The sequence below is a fragment of the Felis catus genome, chromosome A2 (genome assembly GCF_018350175.1).
Source record: "Felis catus isolate Fca126 chromosome A2, F.catus_Fca126_mat1.0, whole genome shotgun sequence".
Classification (NCBI taxonomy): Eukaryota; Metazoa; Chordata; class Mammalia; order Carnivora; family Felidae; genus Felis; species Felis catus.
In genome coordinates this window covers 141,829,311-141,848,002 of record NC_058369.1, presented here as the reverse complement: position 1 = coordinate 141,848,002, position 18,692 = coordinate 141,829,311, and the positions used below count along the sequence as shown (strand labels likewise).

The 18,692-nt window shown below is 33.3% G+C and overlaps 1 protein-coding gene across 4 annotated transcripts in view; it reads left to right on the top strand.

The window, feature by feature from the left end:
- The window catches only part of POT1 (protection of telomeres 1), an 80,820-nt gene that overhangs the window by 42,889 nt on the left and 19,239 nt on the right, over positions 1 to 18,692 (top strand). For all 4 annotated transcript variants that reach the window (XM_006929342.5, XM_006929341.5, XM_006929343.5 and 1 more), the window contains 4 exons: positions 2,899 to 3,189; positions 7,607 to 7,762; positions 12,892 to 13,061; positions 14,185 to 14,273. In XM_006929342.5, the coding sequence (XP_006929404.2) occupies positions 2,899 to 3,189; positions 7,607 to 7,762; positions 12,892 to 13,061; positions 14,185 to 14,273 (706 nt within the window). The remainder of the gene's footprint in view (positions 1 to 2,898; positions 3,190 to 7,606; positions 7,763 to 12,891; positions 13,062 to 14,184; positions 14,274 to 18,692) is intronic.

Here is an 18,692-nt window from a genome sequence, read left to right as displayed (position 1 = left end):
AGGTAAAAAAAAGCCCACCTTTATTATGAAAGTACAGCTATTAAATACTATCTGATTTTTTAAAAAATTCAGTACTGTAATATTTTCAGTCCGTAGGTTTTAAGTAGTTTTGTCCTTTCATCTTTTCCTCTTGTTACATGAAGATTTCCATGCAACTCTTTCATTATCTTGGTTGTCTTTTTTCTTCTCATGCTTCAGTTATTCTGTGTCCCTCATGGTCAGTGAGATGAAGCGAGCACAATATTCTGGGTGTGTTCTATTCTTAGTTTCGGTAAGAATTAGCTATCTTGATCTCTTAAGGCCCTTTCCTGAGAATAGAAGAGTAGTAGAGAATATTTTTGTAATGTTAAAAGAGAAATAGAAATATTATCATCGTAGTGTTACCATTTCTCACATACTGTTGTTTCCTATAGTATTTGTATTCTGAGAGTGCACTCTTCCCTCCTAATGTTTTTAGTTGTTATTCTTGCTGTTGTTTAACTGAAGTAGACTGTACATCTCTCAGTTCACAATATAAGTATAGTCTGTAACTAGCACTCGGAAACTTCCTTCATACCCCATCCAGGAATAAATACTCTCATAACCTCAAACAACATACATTAGTTTCATCTCTGTTTGCTCTTTATATAAAGAGAATAGACTTTAGGTTTTGTTTTGTTTTTAATGTCTGGCTTATGCCCGTGTGATTCAACCATGTTACTGCATATAATTTTACTTTGTTCACTTTCATCGGTAAGTGGTATTCCGTCGTGTGAATGCATCAGAATGTATATATTTTGTGGAACGTTTAAGTAGTTTTCAGTTTGAGGATATTATGCTGCCATAAACAGTCTAATATCTTTTAGTGAGTATATATATTAATATTTTTATTAATGAAAATTTACTAGATAAGCTAAATAGATTAGATATATCATGTTTACTTAAAGATTGTGGAACAATATCAAATGGTGAAACCTGTCATTTGAGATGCACAAGAAAACAGTGTGAAAGGGAAAAAATATATTTATAGAAATAAATAGAAAGGACTAGAATTTTTCCAAATTTGATGGAAAACATTGATTTACAGATGTTAGAAACTTGGTGCACTCCATGCTGGCACCTCAGAGAAAAAGCATATCTAAACAAGTCACTGTGAAATCATTGAAAAAGATTTAAAAAATCTTGAAATGAGCTGGCAGAGAAATAACACATTCCACATAAGAAACAATACCAGCCATCTTTGATTTCTTATCTGAAATGATGGCGCCTGAAGAACAAAGCAATGATAAAAGTGGTGATAGAAAATGTATTCACCTGGAAGTTTGTATCCAAAGAAAATATTTTTCAAAAATGTGAGAATCCCCAGCCAGTGTATCTTCAGCGCAAGTAAACGCTAAAGGATGGTATTCAGGACAGAAAAGCATGCTACCAGCCAGAAACTTTTGATGGTTAGGAAATGACCAAAACTAAAAAAAGAAAATGGAGAAAGATAATGTTTTGTATTTCTTCCCAAAATTTCACTAAAAGATAAATGGCTATGAAAAAAATAATAATATTGGAAGATGGAGTTTATAAAATAGTAGAAAAATACGAATGATAGCACAAAGGATAGTTGAAAGGAATTATACCACTGAAAAGTTATTATCTTCAGATAATACTTTCAATAATACTTTCAGTAGAAAGTGTAAAACAGGATATGGGCAAGTGGAAATGTGACCTGGAAACTAGTCATTATGTAGTAGAACAATACTGATTCCAAATAGACTTTGCGGTAAAGATTCATTCATAACTCAGAGGAAGTAAACAGAACACTAATAAGGTCAAAATAAGATGGGAAAAGAACAGTAGAAGAACAAAATTTTTAAAGAGCAAAAAGGGGGGGGGGATACAAAAGGAAAACAAGACAGTAGACTTAAATATAACCGTATCAGTAATTTTATGTAAATGGACTAAACATTCCTTTTGCAAGGAAAAAAAAAATAGACCAAATAAAAAAGCAAGAACAAACACCACTCCCTACGCAAAATGAAGACACAGGCAAGTTGCAAAACTGTAGAAAAGATATACCAAGCAAACAATAAGCATAAGGGAAATGAAATCACTATATTAATATCAGACAGAATATTACAGATTAAAAGGGGGGGGGGCATTTCATAAAGACAAAACGATTGCTTTATGAAGAAGATGTAAGCATCATAAATGCATATATGCATGTAATAGCAGAGCCTAAGAACCTGAAAGCCAAAGTCTTTGTCACTGTCTTGCCTCTCAGTCAGACTGATGAAACCTTAGCCTCTTGCGTTTTGTTCACTTTGAAGTCCTGTATTTTAAGTGTTCTAGTTTTCCTCGTAACATTCATAAGTAATTGTCACTATCCTTTTCCTTTTGTAAATTATACCTTAATAAGAAAAGTAACAATTGTGAAAGTGCAAGCTTGATAGGATCAAGGAGTTGACCACCTTTAGGGGCGCCTGGGTGGCGCAGTCGGTTAAGCGTCCGACTTCAACCAGGTCACGATCTCGCGGTCCGTGAGTTCGAGCCCCGCGTCGGGCTCTGGGCTGATGGCTCAGAGCCTGGAGCCTGTTTCCGATTCTGTGTCTCCCTCTCTCTCTGCCCCTCCCCCATTCATGCTCTGTCTCTCTCTGTCCCAAAAATAAATAAACGTTGAAAAAAAAAATTAAAAAAAATAATAATAAAATAAAATAAAAATAAAATAAAAATAGAAATAAATGTTACACAGTGGATCTTGATATAGCCTGGTTGATTTTATAATTTCATATGCTAATTAAATGAAATATATTAATTGCTTATATTCTTTATTAACTGTGCTGGCAAGATTTTATAATCCCTCAAGTATCTTACTTTTCGGGCTCTGCATCAGTAAGCTATTCTGTTTTCTACTTTGCCTGACTTTCTTAGATCCAAGTATATAAAAAGGAGACTCAAGGTATCACCAGCTCTGGCTTTGCCTCTTTGACATTTGAGGGAACTTTGGGAGCTCCTATCATACCTCGTACTTCAAGCAAGTATTTTAACTTCACCGCGGAGGACCACAGAATGGTAGAAGCTTTACGTGTTTGGGCATCTACTCATATTTCACCTTCTTCAACATTAGTAAAATTGTGTGATGTTCAGCCCCTGCAGTATTTTGACCTGACTTGTCAGCTCTTGGGCAAAGCCGAAGTGGATGGAGCATCATTTCTTCTAAAGGTAGGTATTTTAATACTTGAAATTATAAGTTAGCACCACCTACATATCTTTAAAGAGCTTACAGCTCAGCATTCTGAAGGAATAAGTATGCCCACTATTGTATTATATTAAGAACTTTAAATCTAACTTACCATTTTTGATGAGCATAGATATTCATGCAGCTCTACTCTTGAACTTCTCTTTTTTTATGCATCCAGAGAAAAATAGTATTGTCAATAGTTTAAATATAGTTTATGGTTTATTTATATATTTCTTATTTTAATATTAATAAAATATGGAGTTGTTTTCTACTGTTATATTTCAGTTACAGTTTTACGTATGTATATTTCTGCTTCCCTGTCAAGATAGCCTTGCTTCTCATTTATTTTCTTGGCTCATTGATGTTGGCTTCTCTTCCCATGTCATTTCACTGCCTGCCTCATGGGTAGATCACAGATGGTTTTGAAGTGTTTATTTTTGTTCTTGTTATGTTTTGTTTTTAAATCAGAAGGATTTTAAAAAGTAAAGTAAGACCTATCTAATCTTTCTTTACACCTACCCCAATTTACTCATGAATAGCTTCTGAAAAAGACAGTTGTCCAATATTAACCTCACCTACCCACCCTAGTTAGAATGCATTTAAATAAACACTGCTTCAGCTCCACACCTATGGTTATTTCTTTAGCTTCTGACTCTTTGAAACAACAGGACAAGAAACTGTACCGTGGCACTTGGACAAGTATTGGGTTTAGCATTATTATCATTTATACCTTGCCCTTATTAAGGAGTTGGTGAAGATAAAAGTTATTGAATGAAATATGAAGTTTTTAAAGTTGAAAATAGCATACATATATACATGTGAAATACTTTGAGAAAAGTAATTACATGCTGTAAAAAAGGTAGGTAAGTCAAGTATGACATCTGAAGTTAAAGCAAAGTAAAATCATCTAAAGTTAGAAGAAATCATAGGTCAGCCAGTCATACTGATCACACTTTGGATGCCCAAAGTGACATCCTTAACAGTTGAACATTTGACAGGCACCGAATACTTCCAGTGGCATATAATATGCTGTGCAGAATATACTCCATCTTTTCACTGCTGTGTAGAAAATTCTTAAATTCTGAGATAAAATCTGCCACCTTTTAGCTGACATGGCAGAATGTACGTTCATTCTAAAGCAACAAAACATATGCCTGCATTCCATTTTTATAGATAGCCTTTTCAGATAAGTGAAAACAGCTTTTATGTAGATGTTATTTTAAAACACAGCATTCGGAAGTGAATGTAAGGCTTTCTTGAAGACACTTTAAGTCTCAGAAGTCTGTGTATATTCTTTGACTCAACAATTTTATTTTTGTAAATTTATTTTTGTAAATTTTCTAAATTTACTTCATAACTGTGGAAAAATGAATTTAAGAGAATATTCTTATATTGCAGTAACAAAAATTAGAAAAGTCATACTAACAATAGAGAATTAATTGTGTGAAGTGTTTCCGTATTATGGAATACTCTGTTACAATAAAATGACATTGTAGATGTATAGTTACTAAGATAGATATTTATAATATTCTGTTTAGAGATTAATGCAGTTTTATATACTAAAATGTATTATATGCATAGTAAAAATATATTAGGAAGAATATATAGCGATATTTTACTCATTACCTCTGGAAAATTGAATTTTGAGTGATTTGTTTTTCTGAGATTGATTTTCCTATCACACAGCAGAAATAACTTTTTAAATTATGTTTTAAGCACAAAAGGAGCCAGACATTATTCCAACTGAGTTGTGGAAAGCATGGAATGCAACAACATAATTATTTCCAGTGTTTGGGCATCTGGTCTCATATCCAGTCTGAACATGGATATGATACCAATATTGATTCCTTTATTAGTAACTATGATACTAGTTCATTTTAATCATACCAGTAGACATGTTACACCAATAATGTATTAAAACAGTAATACACTGCAATCCATGGTTTATTTTAGAAATCAGAAATTTAAGGAATTAATTTTAGGATAACTTTAGGAAAATTACATTCCTCTTGGTGAATGTTCAATACATTTGTGAAAATGTTTAGCAAATTATGTCAAATGTTTAGAATTAGAAGTATGCCTCCTTAACTTGATAAAAAATTTCTCTTGTAATCAAACAAAATATTTAGTGTTCAAATTTTGGAGTCAGTAATGTCAGGAACAAGACAAAAATACCCACTATTTTCTGTTACCTAATGTTTTTCAGGAAATCTTAAGAAATTCACTAAGAAAAAAAGAGCTATAACTCTTTAAAAAATTTTTTTATGTTTATTTTTGACAGAGAGAGACAGAGCATGAGTGGGGGAGGGGCAGAGAGAGAGGGAGACACAGAATCTGAAACAGGCTCCAGGCTCTGAGCTGTCAGCACAGAGCCTGACGTGGGGCTCGAACTCACAGACCGCGAGATCATGACCTGAGCTGAAGTCGGACGCACAACCAACTGAGCCACCCAGGCGCCCCAGAGCTAGAACTCTTTTAAAAGAAAGAAAAAGAGAAGGTCATTAGTCACAAGATGTAAAACCCAAACAATGAACTGAAAGGCTATTTGGATTAATAAAATTATTCAGTGAGATAACTGGTTTAAATATTAGTAAAATGTAGCTTTGGTACCTATCAGTAATAAATAGAACATATACGTGAACAAAAGTTCTTTCAAAGTCACATCAACTGTGAAACAAGCCAATTCATGAAAGAAATCCCTGATATTCTGTGAAGAAAACTACAAAACTTCATTGAGCATATTCAAATATTTTTTTATTCTTTCTTAAAGAATAAAATGCCATTTTAATTAAAACCAAATTTTCTAAATTGACTGTAATTCTAAAATTCATTAGAAACATTAAATGGTCAAGAATAAAACAAGAAAAGCTTGATTAAAAAAACTCAGATACCTGATATTAAAGCATATTATGAAATTATAGTAATTGAAATTATAGTGTGATTAATCAAAAGATTAGGAACCTCTTACACTGTACATACAAGACATACATGGTAATAACATAACATTTCAAATTGATGAAGACAGATTGCTAAATGGTGATTCTTATCTATTTAGAAAAGAATCAGATCTGTACATAAGATGCAGATTCCTAACAGATTAAGTTTTGATACAAAATTACAAAAGTTCCAGAAAACATTAAAAAAAAAAAAAAGACTTCTAGGTGATTAGAACTGAAGCATAAAAACAATGTAGCTACACTCTACTCTCTCAGCCCCTCCCCCAAAAGGCTGGGAGATTCATCTGTAAAGTTATTTTAAAGTCACAAAAACAGTATGCACAAAAACAGTATGAAAGAACACATTCCAAGTGGAGAAAAAAGTTCGTGACATACACTGTACCTGCTCCCAGAGTGTGTATCTTGGCTCTTTGAATAATTTAGGGAACGATGAGTGACCCAAACTCAGTGATTGTTTATTTGAAACTTGGAATAGTCACCAACGTTATTCAGTACTTCCTCTGTAAGCTCACACTGGCAGACAGCTGAAATGAGTGTATTCTGTTCAGAGAGCCTGTTTCTCTTGTCCAGCCAAATTTCTCACATGCAGAGGCATTCTTATCTTGTGCCAGATGTCTTTTGTCATACCCTTTTATAACAAAGCACAGCCATCTCTTCAAAGCCTAGCACAACACAGCCTAGCTCACACCCTAAGGATAGGGTAGCACATGCTCCTCCTGTGCCCATGTTCCCATCCTCATCTTAATGTAGCATACGTAGCAATCCAAGATGTCCTTTCCTTTTCAGCACCCGCGATTTTCATTCATTTGTGTTCATAACCTCTAACTTGAACAGAACGTTCCTATCTGTACTTTTAAAAGCCTCTTCCAAATGAAAACAAAGTGAAAAAATAAGCAAAGGTTAGAATACATTCCTAAAAGTTAGGGATTTATACTTAAGAAAATGAGCAGATGTAGTCATAAAGGTGTATTTTAAATTATTTAAAATAGCAAATCACCAGTACAGGGATCAGTTTAATAAATGTTTGTATATCCACAGCATAAAATGAAAGAAGCAATTGATGATCATATTTTAGAAAAATATTTATATTAGCTGATAAATTGCTCAACAGTAAGCTAAGAAATGCAAAGCAGAATATAATGCCAGTTAAAAACAGAAAAAGACACATAAATACACAGAAGAAAAAAAGATAAAGAAATTCAACAATGTGTTAGCACTTTTTTTCCAGGTGGTGTGAATTTTTTTCTTTATAGTTTCTACATGACCTATATCTATGTAGTCCTTTTACAACCAGAATATACACCATTATTAAAGTTTAGCAGATATTTGGGGGAATACATTTAATACTTGTAAGTTATATTACCGGAAAATAATGTTCTTTTTAAAGTCTCCACTGTTGCTCAGAAAGATCATTAAAGTTTGCTTTACCCTGTTATGGCAGGTATGGGATGGCACCAGGACCCCATTCCCATCTTGGAGAGTCTTGATACAAGACCTTGCACTTGAAGGAGATTTAAGTCACATCCATCAGCTACAGAATCTAACAATAGACATTTTAGTCTATGATAATCATGTTCAAGTGGCAAAATTTCTGAAGGTGATGTTGAGTAGCAATTGTTTTCTATTTTGTGTTTTTATAAATGTGGGGGTAAATCACATTTATAGATGATATTTGAGGTCTAGAAATTAACTCCAAATTTATTTTTCTTTAATTTTTATTTGTAAAATGTATTTAAAATAAATTATTAGAAAAAGGAAAATATTAGAAGATTTCATTAAATTATAATGGCTTGAATAACTTTTAAAAATTAAAGAACATTTCCTGGATATTTTAAGACTGTACACAACTTTCATAAAAGTAGTAAGGAAAAATGTTCTGGTATATGGTTGTATAAAATGTTTGTAAACTTAAACATTTAAGCTTTATAAATTGGGTTTAGAAAATTTAGCCTACAACTTTCTACTCATTAGTTTAAGAAATTGTTGATCCACCTTTAATATATGTCATAAATTGTGTGTGTTTATACTGTACAGTTTATTAGAATTTGCTCACTGCTTTTGAGTTACTGGTTTTTTTAGGTAAAAGCTCACTGTTGATATGTGGCACTTCTTGATTATTAATATTTTAGGGAATATTTTTCTTCATTATATTGTGTCTTTTATTTGGAAGTATCTTTTCTAGCAACATATGGCATCATTATAACAACAGTGATAATAGCAACATTTGTTAAACACTTCAGATGTATTTAGCACTATCCTGTGTAGTCAGTATTGTCACCATTCCCATTTTACATATGAGAAAACTGAGGAGTCAGCTATTAAGCCCAAGATTTCACGGCTACTTGTATGTGAATCTATAGTGTTTGGTTTCCAGAGCCAGTCCTTTTAAGCAGTATAAAGAAATGATTTTCTTTATTGCAAATAGCTTCGATCCTACCTTTAGGGAGTTATACAGCCTGCTTATAGAAAGTTATATGGCCTACTTAGAGGAAGAAAACAGTAAAAGTGAATTGCAGCTGTTTTCAGTCTGAATTTTATGCCCAGTCTCCCTTTGTAAATAAATGTTCTTGGAGAAGGAAATAGTTCCTCTAACACTGCGTTACAAATAAGCCCCCCCAGCTCATCGATAAATGAGGCTAAAGTCTGGGTCCAGGAGGGGTGATAACTGAACTTGCTTGTCCTTTATATATGTGTGTGTGTGTGTGTGTGTGTGTGTGTGTGTGTGTGTGTGTGTACACGTTTTCATACCTAACAGATCAGAGAAAATTGACTGTTGAAAATACATTTTTGATGCTTCTCCCTGATTTTGTCTACACTGATTATTTCAAAAGTACACATAATGATAGAGTCAATTCAAAGTCTTATTTTTATTTATTTATTTATTTATTTTTTTAGCATTTATTGATTTTTGAGACAGAGAGAGACAGAGCATGAACAGGGGAGGGTCAGAGAGAGAGAGGGAGACACAGAATCTGAAACAGACTCCAGGCTCTGAGCTGTTAGCACAGAGCCCGATGTGGGGCTCAAACCCACGAACCTTGAGATCATGACCTGAGCCGAAGTCGGACGCCCAACCGACTGAGCCACCCAGGCGCCCCTCAAAGTCTTTTTAAAATACAGATAGAGTTCTTTTTTGAATGAAAAAGATTTGCATTTTTTTTTAGATTCCGCTTTCACAATTTAATTTCCTCTCTTTCCCTATGCCACATTTATAAGTTTTCCTATTCCCTCTCACCTGTCCAAGACTTGAATAACACCTAGCACAGTGCTTTTCTTACAGTAAAGATGAAGTAAATAGTATCTGCTAGTGAATGAACAAATCAATGAGAGCTGTGAATTTTTTTCAGGTCCCTTTTTGTTTACCTTATCTTACCCACTAGAGGGTGCTCTGAGCGCACATTGCTAAGAAAATATAGGGCACTTAATCTTTTTCTAAAGATATAATATTACATTATTTATCTGCACTGTAATAGAAAAATGGAAGGGATTTTCTCTGTATAAGTGAGGCAACTGTAAGCTTTTAGTTAATGTATATTGACATCACATTTTATTTATACTAAGGAAACCTCTATACCATTTCATATTAACTTAAGAAATTCCCAGTCAGATGACATTAATACAAATGAATTCTTATCAATGCTTGAAGACAGCTGCTTGAAATTGCATTTTTATACTGAAATACATGGAACACATGTATTTTTGTTGCATAGGAACAGGAAAAAAATATATTTTTAATAAAGAGAAGACAGTGAAGGCAACCTAAGTATAATATAATTGGCTTTTATATGCAGTAAATTTTACAGTTGAAATCGCCCTTAACATTCTTCCTAAATTTTGCTTTTTGAGTGTTACACATTCACACATTCACAAACCCACCTATATGTGGGCACACACACATGTGCACAAGCACACACACATCACAAACTTTTTGTCTAGAAATTAAAGCAGTGTATTTCTAATCCCCAGTCTTATCCTGACACAATTTAAACATAATTATAAAAAATATATAGTCATAATTATGTTTTGGCCTTCAGTGACCCAAGAGCTATATAGTTTGGTTATTTTCAGACATATACAGGTAATTAAAACTATTAAAGGGAACTTCTCCATAGTTTATAGGGAAGATTTAAATTATTTCTAAAGGGATAGTGATTTCTTAATAGCTACATTTGCTTTGCTTTTTTATTTTGCTAGCGGGAGGGACAGAGGGATAGGAGAAAGTCTTCAGCAAACCCCTTGCTCAGCATGGAGCCCAACACAGGGTTTGATCTCACGACCAACCATGAATGAGATCATGACCTGAGCTGAAAGCAGGAGTTGTAGGCTTAACTGACTGAGCCACCCAGGCACCCCTGCTTTACTTCCTTTTTGATATTCATTGAAAGGGATATTTATCACAATTTGTGAAAGTATATTTTTATAATTTTTGGTTATGACTCCCTCACTTGTAATTTTAGAATCTTATCACATTACTGACAAGACTAAGCAATGTGTGTCTATTATAGTAGAGCATCTGGCACATTTCATGGTATATTTAGCCAGCTTAAAAAAAATACAATGCTGCCTCCAGAAGGAATTTGTGGAAATAACAATTTGTCATCTTGATAGCCTATTTATATAAATAAATTCTTTCGTGGTCTTTAAATATTGTTTTATTATGAAATATAGTAGTGGAAAAGATAGTGTAATAAATACCCATGTGCCTACCATTCAAACTTAATATTTTTAAATGTTTTGCCACACTAATTTCAGGTGCTTTTAATTTTTAGGACATAAATCTCTACATGTTGAGTCTTCTTTGTACCTCTGCTCATTCTCATGTTTTGCTCCTTAGTATCTTTCTATTTATCCTAACATGTAGGCATATACACCCAGGTTTATTATGCTTTTATTTTAATAATGTACTTTTTTCTGAAAAATGCATAAGGTATATATATTATTCTGTAATTTACTTTTTTCTTTTATATTTTTAAGATATATCCGTGTTCATACAAGTATCTGCGTTAATACCAGAGAGTCTTAATTATTACAGCTTTATTTTTAAATGATTCTACAGATCAAGCAAACCTTCCCCGCCCCCACCCCCCACTCCCACAGTTTAGTCTTCAAACTTGATTTGCTGTTCACGTCTGTATGCATTTTCAGATCAGCTTTTCAAATTTCATGTAAGACACTGGAGATTTTGATTGAAATTATACTGATTTTAAAAATTAATTTGGGGGGGAAATTACTATCTTTATAGTGTTAAAGCTTGTTATTTATGAATATGATATCTTTCTCCATGTTTAGGCCTTTAAAAGCATTTTTTTTAAATTTACATGGAGCATTTTATTTAGAGGGAGGTGGTTTTTAATTTGTTTTTTTGTTTGTTTGTTTGTTTGTTTTGTTTTTTCCTTACGTGACCTCTTCCCCCAGCATGGGGCTAGAACTCAGGACTCCAAGATTAAGAGTTACGTGCTCTACTGACTGGGCCAGCCAGGTCCCTTCATGTTTTAGGCCTTCCCTAAGTGCTTTTTTTATATGTGTACTAGTGTATTACCTACTTTGAAAAGGAATCACAGAATAATAAACATACAGAAAAAGTGAGATAAAAGTAAACAGAAATGGACTTTTTTTTTTTTTTTTCTTCTAGTATCTCACTTTAGAGACCATGAGGAAAACTAGTTTTGTCTTCTTTTCGTTTGGAGTTTTCTTTCTCTGACTCTTTTTACCCTGCTCCTCTGCCATGTTGTAGATGTATGTCAGTGGAAGAAGTCAGAGAAAAAAAGACCTAAATGTCCTATCTCCTTCTCACAAAAACATGACTGGGTTGGAAAAAGGTTATATAGCTTCTTCCTTTGAGTAGTTGTCAATTTCTTTTATAAACATTCTGCATCTGTCATTTTAAGTCTTCTCCCTTAAAGAAATACTCTATAGTCAAAGACATTTTTAAGACTAAATAAAACATCTAAAATTGTAGAATATTTAGTTAAAAATTATAATTGGTTTAGTTTTGTATTTGAACTCACAGAATGTATTTCACATTATGGTGACAAGAGTTCTTATTACAAAAGTTTTCTTTCCATAAAACTTGTGGAATAGGGGGATATTTTTGCTATTTCCATAGAACTTGTGGAATAGGGGAATATTTTTGCTATTATAGTGCATTAAAAAATATTTTCTAGTATTCTCATAATGAGAGTATTTTAGCAACCGTATTTAATGAAATCTTACCTTCAAGTAGCTAAAGCAAGTTAAGAAACCTTAAACAGTCTTCCAAATCAAATAGAGGGCTTGGGTTTGATTTAGGTTATAGGTTTCTTAACTAGTGTATTTTATCACTGCTAAGATTCAGTTTTATTTCACACTTCAGTATCTCTGAAATGTCTTTCATTGGAAAAAACATACAGATAGATAGATACATAATATGCATATGTACATATACTTACATACTACATATACACATCTACATAAATACATGGGTCTACATATATGTATGTGTATACATATAAACGTGCCTAAAGATACACGAACACGTATATGTATATACACATGTGCGTGCACACATAAAAACACATTTTGGTTTTGATACAGTGTCCTTGAGACTGATATTCAGTACACATCAGTATCGCATACCAGTATCCTTTTGACTGTTGGTCTGTGCCCCATATTTGTTGTTAAGTATTTTATGTATCGGAAATTGTTTGATTTTTCTCATTTTTTAAATCCTAAATAATCTATTTTTAGGTTGGAAGCTTTCTTAGAATTTATAGCCTCCATACCAAACTTCAATCCGTGAATTTGGAGAACCAAGCAACATTGTTAGCTCTAGAGTTTCATCTCCATGGGGGTACCAGTTATGGCCGGGGAATCAGAGTCTTGCCAGAAAGTAACTCTGATGTGGATCAACTGAAAAAGTAAGCAAATTATACACCTATTTAGAAGTTGTAAATAAGGTATTAATTAAGCTGATTTCCAAGATACTATTGTTCTGTGCTGGGGTGGGTGGATTTGATAAGTTCTTTGTAATCAATCCTCATAGGCTACTGTGCCATTATCCATTTGTCTAAATAGGTGAACCAAATGAAACCAAACTCAAGTGATTGCAGGTTCAAATAGCTAAACAGTAGCAGAGCTAGGGGTGTAATGTCAGGTTTCGAACAGTTTTTGTGCACTTATGTCTACTCTGTGTGCTTATTCTCTTCTTCCACCATGGGTCACATTCCCCACGTAACACCAACAAACAGTTGAAACTGGAGCTGAGCTCAAGTTTGGAAAACTTGATACATATCTAGAATTCCAAACGTACTTAGTCCTGCCATGAAAAAATAATTATCTTTCTAAAGTGCCTAGGACTGATCAAATAGGTAACAGAAATGTTTTAGAGTATATTTTAAAAACTTTGAAATGTGCCCAGAAAGTGAATAATGCCTTAGGTCCTGCTACATATGCAGTTCCCTTCTTTGTCAAGTGTTTCTGGTGCTCACTGTGTACAGAAACTTTTTGACCAGGATTCTAGAGGAATAAAAAATAAATCTTCTGCATGTCTTCAAAGAGCTCTAGAAAATGACCTGTTCAGTAAGTTCAAATGAAATAATATTTTTATGTTTTAATATATTGAAATAGTATGACTTTTAAAGCCAATTAAATTAGCTATTTTAATAATCTTCTATCAGTTGTACTTCTTTATTTCTCATATTTCCATATATAGAGCATAGTATTTTACTTTTTGAATCCGGAGTAAGATTGTTCTGACAGAATGCCATCCAATAAATCCCTGGTTTACTTTTGTTTGCTGTATTTCATCATCCTACTGTTTCACTCATCTTTGTAGAATCAGTTTTTTTAAATTGGGGGATCTTAGAACTCCCAGATGCTCTGAAGAAAGCTGTAGACTTTCTACTGAAGAAGCTGTACTACACACATACGTAATTTTTATACAATTTCAGTGATTTCTTATATTCTAAGGATAGAATGGAACTGATCATATTGACTTTGTTTTATGCAATTTGATTTGAAATTATATTCTTTCCATTATAGGGTTTTGGAATCTGCAGATTTGACAGCCGGTCAGTGTTTTGATGGTATATGTCAGTCAGAACATGAGGACAGCTTTCGGTCTCTTTCAAGTAAGGACAGTTTTTAATGTTAACAGTTTAGTCTGTGCTTAAGTAAAATGGCTTTATCAATCAATATTCTCTTTTTTTTAATATCTTCCCATCTCTGCCTCTTTCTCTTTTTTGTTAAATCCATATTCATTGTAAAGGAATAGGCTAAATCTTTACCTGTGTCCTATGCAAAGTAAACATTATTCTTCCCTTATTGTGTAATTGCATTTTCAAATTGGGATGGTAAGGATTACTTGATTTGTGATATATGTAGTATTTATATGTATATATTTATATGTGTATGTATATATATTCATTAAAATTTTGTATTTCCTAGGCAACCATTTTGCTTGTCAGTTTCTAATATGAACAGTGATTGTTTTTGCTGCTTTATTTCAAAGAGCTCAATTATTTTTTGATCATACATATTTCAGAGATGCATATAGATCCCAGTCTTTATCAAGTTAATCAAGTACCTAGATACAAGATCTTAAACACACACATAGTTCTGTATTATATATTATATTATTGTATACTGTTCAAACCTAAATTTTAAAAATCTGCAAGATTTTTGTCCTTTACTATTTTGCCTTACTGTCTTAATGTACAAGGGTACATTCTGGGACCTAGAATCTATGCCATTTATATATACATATACACACACACACACACACACATATATATATATATATACACACACGTAAGTTATATATAAATATAATTACATGATATATATGTGTATATATACACACACACACACATATATTTACAATCTATTTTATGAGTATTTTTTTTTCTATACTAGTAATAACAAGCATTAAAATTAACATGTATTGCTTGGTGTAGGAACTTACTAAGTGCCTACATGCATTAATCCTAACAGTATTCCTTTGAGGTTGAAATTGTTTTGTCCCTTTTACAGAAAGGAAACAGGCTTTGAGTGACAGGGGTCGTGTAAGTCACCCAGGGTTACTTAGCTATTAACTAAAGGCAAAGTCAGATTCAACTGCAGATTATTTGATTTTTTTGTAACTTTTTTTTTAAGTTGAGAGAGAGAGAGAGTGCGAGCAGGGGAAGGTAGGGAGAGAGAGAGAGAGAGAGAGAGAGAGAGAGAGAGAGAGAAAGAATGAGAATGAATCTTCATCAGGCTTCATGCTCAGCACAGAGGTTGATGCAGGGCTCGATACCACAACTCTGGGATCATGACCTGACCCGAAATCAAGAATTGACATTCAACTGACTGAGCCACCCACGTGCCCCTGATTTTTTGGACATATTTTAAATTTATTTCTTTATTCTCTCTGCCTTAAAACTCTCCACATTTCCTAGCACCTAGCCAGATCTGTGATTAAACTACAATTAGGAGGGCAATTTACTTCAACTGACAGTCATTTGGAGACAGCATAATTTGTAATTACACTTTTTGAAATTTCTTTTCTCCTTTTTCAGAGATTTTTAAATTATTTTTAAACTATAAAGTTAATAATACATGTCATGATACCAAGTGACACAGCTTCCTCATGCCTTTATGCCCACTACTGACGTAATGTTAACAGTTAGTGTTGTTTCTTCAACACTTTCATGTTTATAGAAATATATATGCCTGTACATTAACAGATATGACTTTCCCCTCTGTTTAAAATATTTTAAAAAATGGGACATACTACATAGTTGCTTTGTCAGTGTATCATAGATCTCTTCCTGGGCTAATCCATCTTAAACTCTTTATTTTATTTTATTTTATTTTATTTTATTTTATTTTATTTTATTTTATTTTATTTTATTTTATTTTATTTTTTTAAATTTTTTTTTTTAACATTTACTTATTTTTGAGACAGAGAGAGACAGAGCATGAACGGGGGAGGGTCAGAGAGAGGGAGACACAGAGTCCGAAACAGGCTCCAGGCTCCGAGCTGTCAGCACAGAGCCCGACGTGGGGCTCGAACTCACGGACCGCGAGATCGCGACTTGAGCCAAAGTCAGCCGCTCAACCAACTGAGCCACCCAGGCACCCCAAATCTTAAACTCGTTTTAATAGTTGCATAATGTTTTGTAATGTGAGTCTAACATTATAAATGTAGCTATTTTCCATTTGATACACCTTCAGGTTTCCAGTTTTTTGCTCTTACAAATAATGCTTTAATAGCTATCCTTGAACAATTATAAATTCCTGCTTTCTTTCTCTAAAATAAACTCCTAAAAGAGGAGTTGACAGATCAAAGGATAAGCACATCTTTTATTTTAATAGATGCTGTCAGATTATATGACAAAATGCCATAGAATTCATATGCAAATAGCAGTGTAGCAAATATAAGGTGATATCTTACTTAGTTTCCTTGAGTACTTGGGAAATAGAAAATATTATATATTTTATCAGCCCTTTTTACTTCCTCTTCTTTGAATTGTCTGCTCTTACCTTTTACCTGATTTTCCATTGGGTTTTTAAAATTATTTTAATCAGTTTGAGGGAGACCATATATATATTTTACACATAGTTTCTCTGATTTTCTTCTTATTCGACTGCTTTTAAGGTTTTTACAATTGTTTTCACTTCATGCAGAATGGCTAAAACTAGGTGATCAGATTCATTGAAATTCTACTTAGCCAGCTTATGATGTCCAGTCAGGTTCTCTTGTCATGAATTCTTATGCCATTTATTAGTGATGTTGAGGAAGAAGGACTATTAATGCATGTTTGTATATGATGCCACATAAAAAAAATTATAAAAACATACTATAAAATTGTTTTTAAGTTTATTTATTTTGAGAGAGAGTGTGGGGGGAGGGACAGAGGGAGAGGGAGAGAGAGAGTATCCTAAGGAGGCTCCACACTGTCAGTACAGAACTCAATATCAGGCTCGATCTCATGAACTGTGAGATCATGACCAAGAGTCAGATGCTTAACCACTGAGCCACCCAGGTGCCGCCCAAACATACTATGATATGCAATAGAATGTAAGCCAAAGTAATTCCAAAATATGGATACTTTTTTAGTCTCAAATTCATTTTAGAAAGCACTATTAAAACTTGCTGCTATGTTCACTTCCTTTGCTTTCTTGTTTTTTTAATTCTTTTTTTATGTTTATTTATTTTTAAGAGAGAGACAGAGTCAAGCAGGGGAGGGACAGAGAGAGATGGAGACACAGAATTGAAAGCAGGCTCCAGGCTCTGAGCTGTCAGCACAGAGCCTGATGTGGGGCTTGAACCCTTGAACCGTGAGATCATGACCTGAGCCAAAGTCAGACACTTAACTGATTGAGCCACCCAGGCGCCCCTCCTTTGCTTTCTTGTTAAAGTAAAATCCTATTTTATGGTGTTCATCAAGCCATCATCTTATTAAATTTAATAACTTTATTGTCTTATCCACTTCTCCATTTATTTCTTTCACAATGTTTTTCCAAAATAATAAAAATTTTCAAACATGCAGAAAAATTGAAACAGTTGTACAGTGAACACTCATATACCTGCTCTCTGGATTCTCTTTGTTCTGTCATATATTTCTCTCTCACTCTCTCCTAATCAACCCATCTTATAATTTGATCCATGTCAAAGTAAGTTGCAGAAATAAATACACCTCCTCAAAACTTCAGAATAACATCATTAACTAGAATTCAGTATTTGTTGATGAACCTTTTTGATTTTTGATGTAAAGTTAAACGCAGTGGACAACTGAAGTGTACCATTCCACAAGTTCTGGCTAATACATAAACCTGTGTAACTTAAATCCCTTTAAAAATGTAAAATATCACCCTTGTTGCAGGAAGTTCCCTCATGTTCCTTCCCATTCAGTCCAACCCCAGAAGTTCTGATTTTTTTTTTCCACCATAGATTGTCTATAACTTCAAATAAATGGAATAATATATTCTCTCTTATGTACTGTTTTTGAAATTCATCTGTATTGCCTGTATCGCTAATTCCCTTGTAATACCCAGTAGTACCCTATGAGGTAGACATTGTTTTTAATGTGAATTTCCAGTCTTTGCACCATTAGTTTTTTGTTTTTTTGTTTTGTTTTGTTTTTTGTTTTTTTCTATGAGATGGCTTGGGTGTCTTTGTCAAAAATCAAGTGAGTGTAAATGTGGATTTATTTCTGGGTTTTCCAGTCAGAAATACTTCATAGTATGGTATGAAGTAAACTTTTTTCTCCTAAAACTAATTTCCAGTTTTTGTAGCACCAGGGTTGTGCTTTCCCTTTGGGTTGTTTCCTGCTTTATCAGAAATCAAAGTGACCATGTAAGTGCAGGTTTATTTCTAGGCTTTCTATGTAATTCTCTTGATATGCTTGTCAGTTTTTATGCCAATATCATATTGCCTTGATTACTGTAGCTTTATAATAAGTCTTTAAGTCAGGTAGCATAAGTCTGCCAGTTTTATTCTTTTTCAGAATTATATTTTATATTCTGGATTCTTTGCATTTCCACTTAAGTGATAGAGTCTCTTA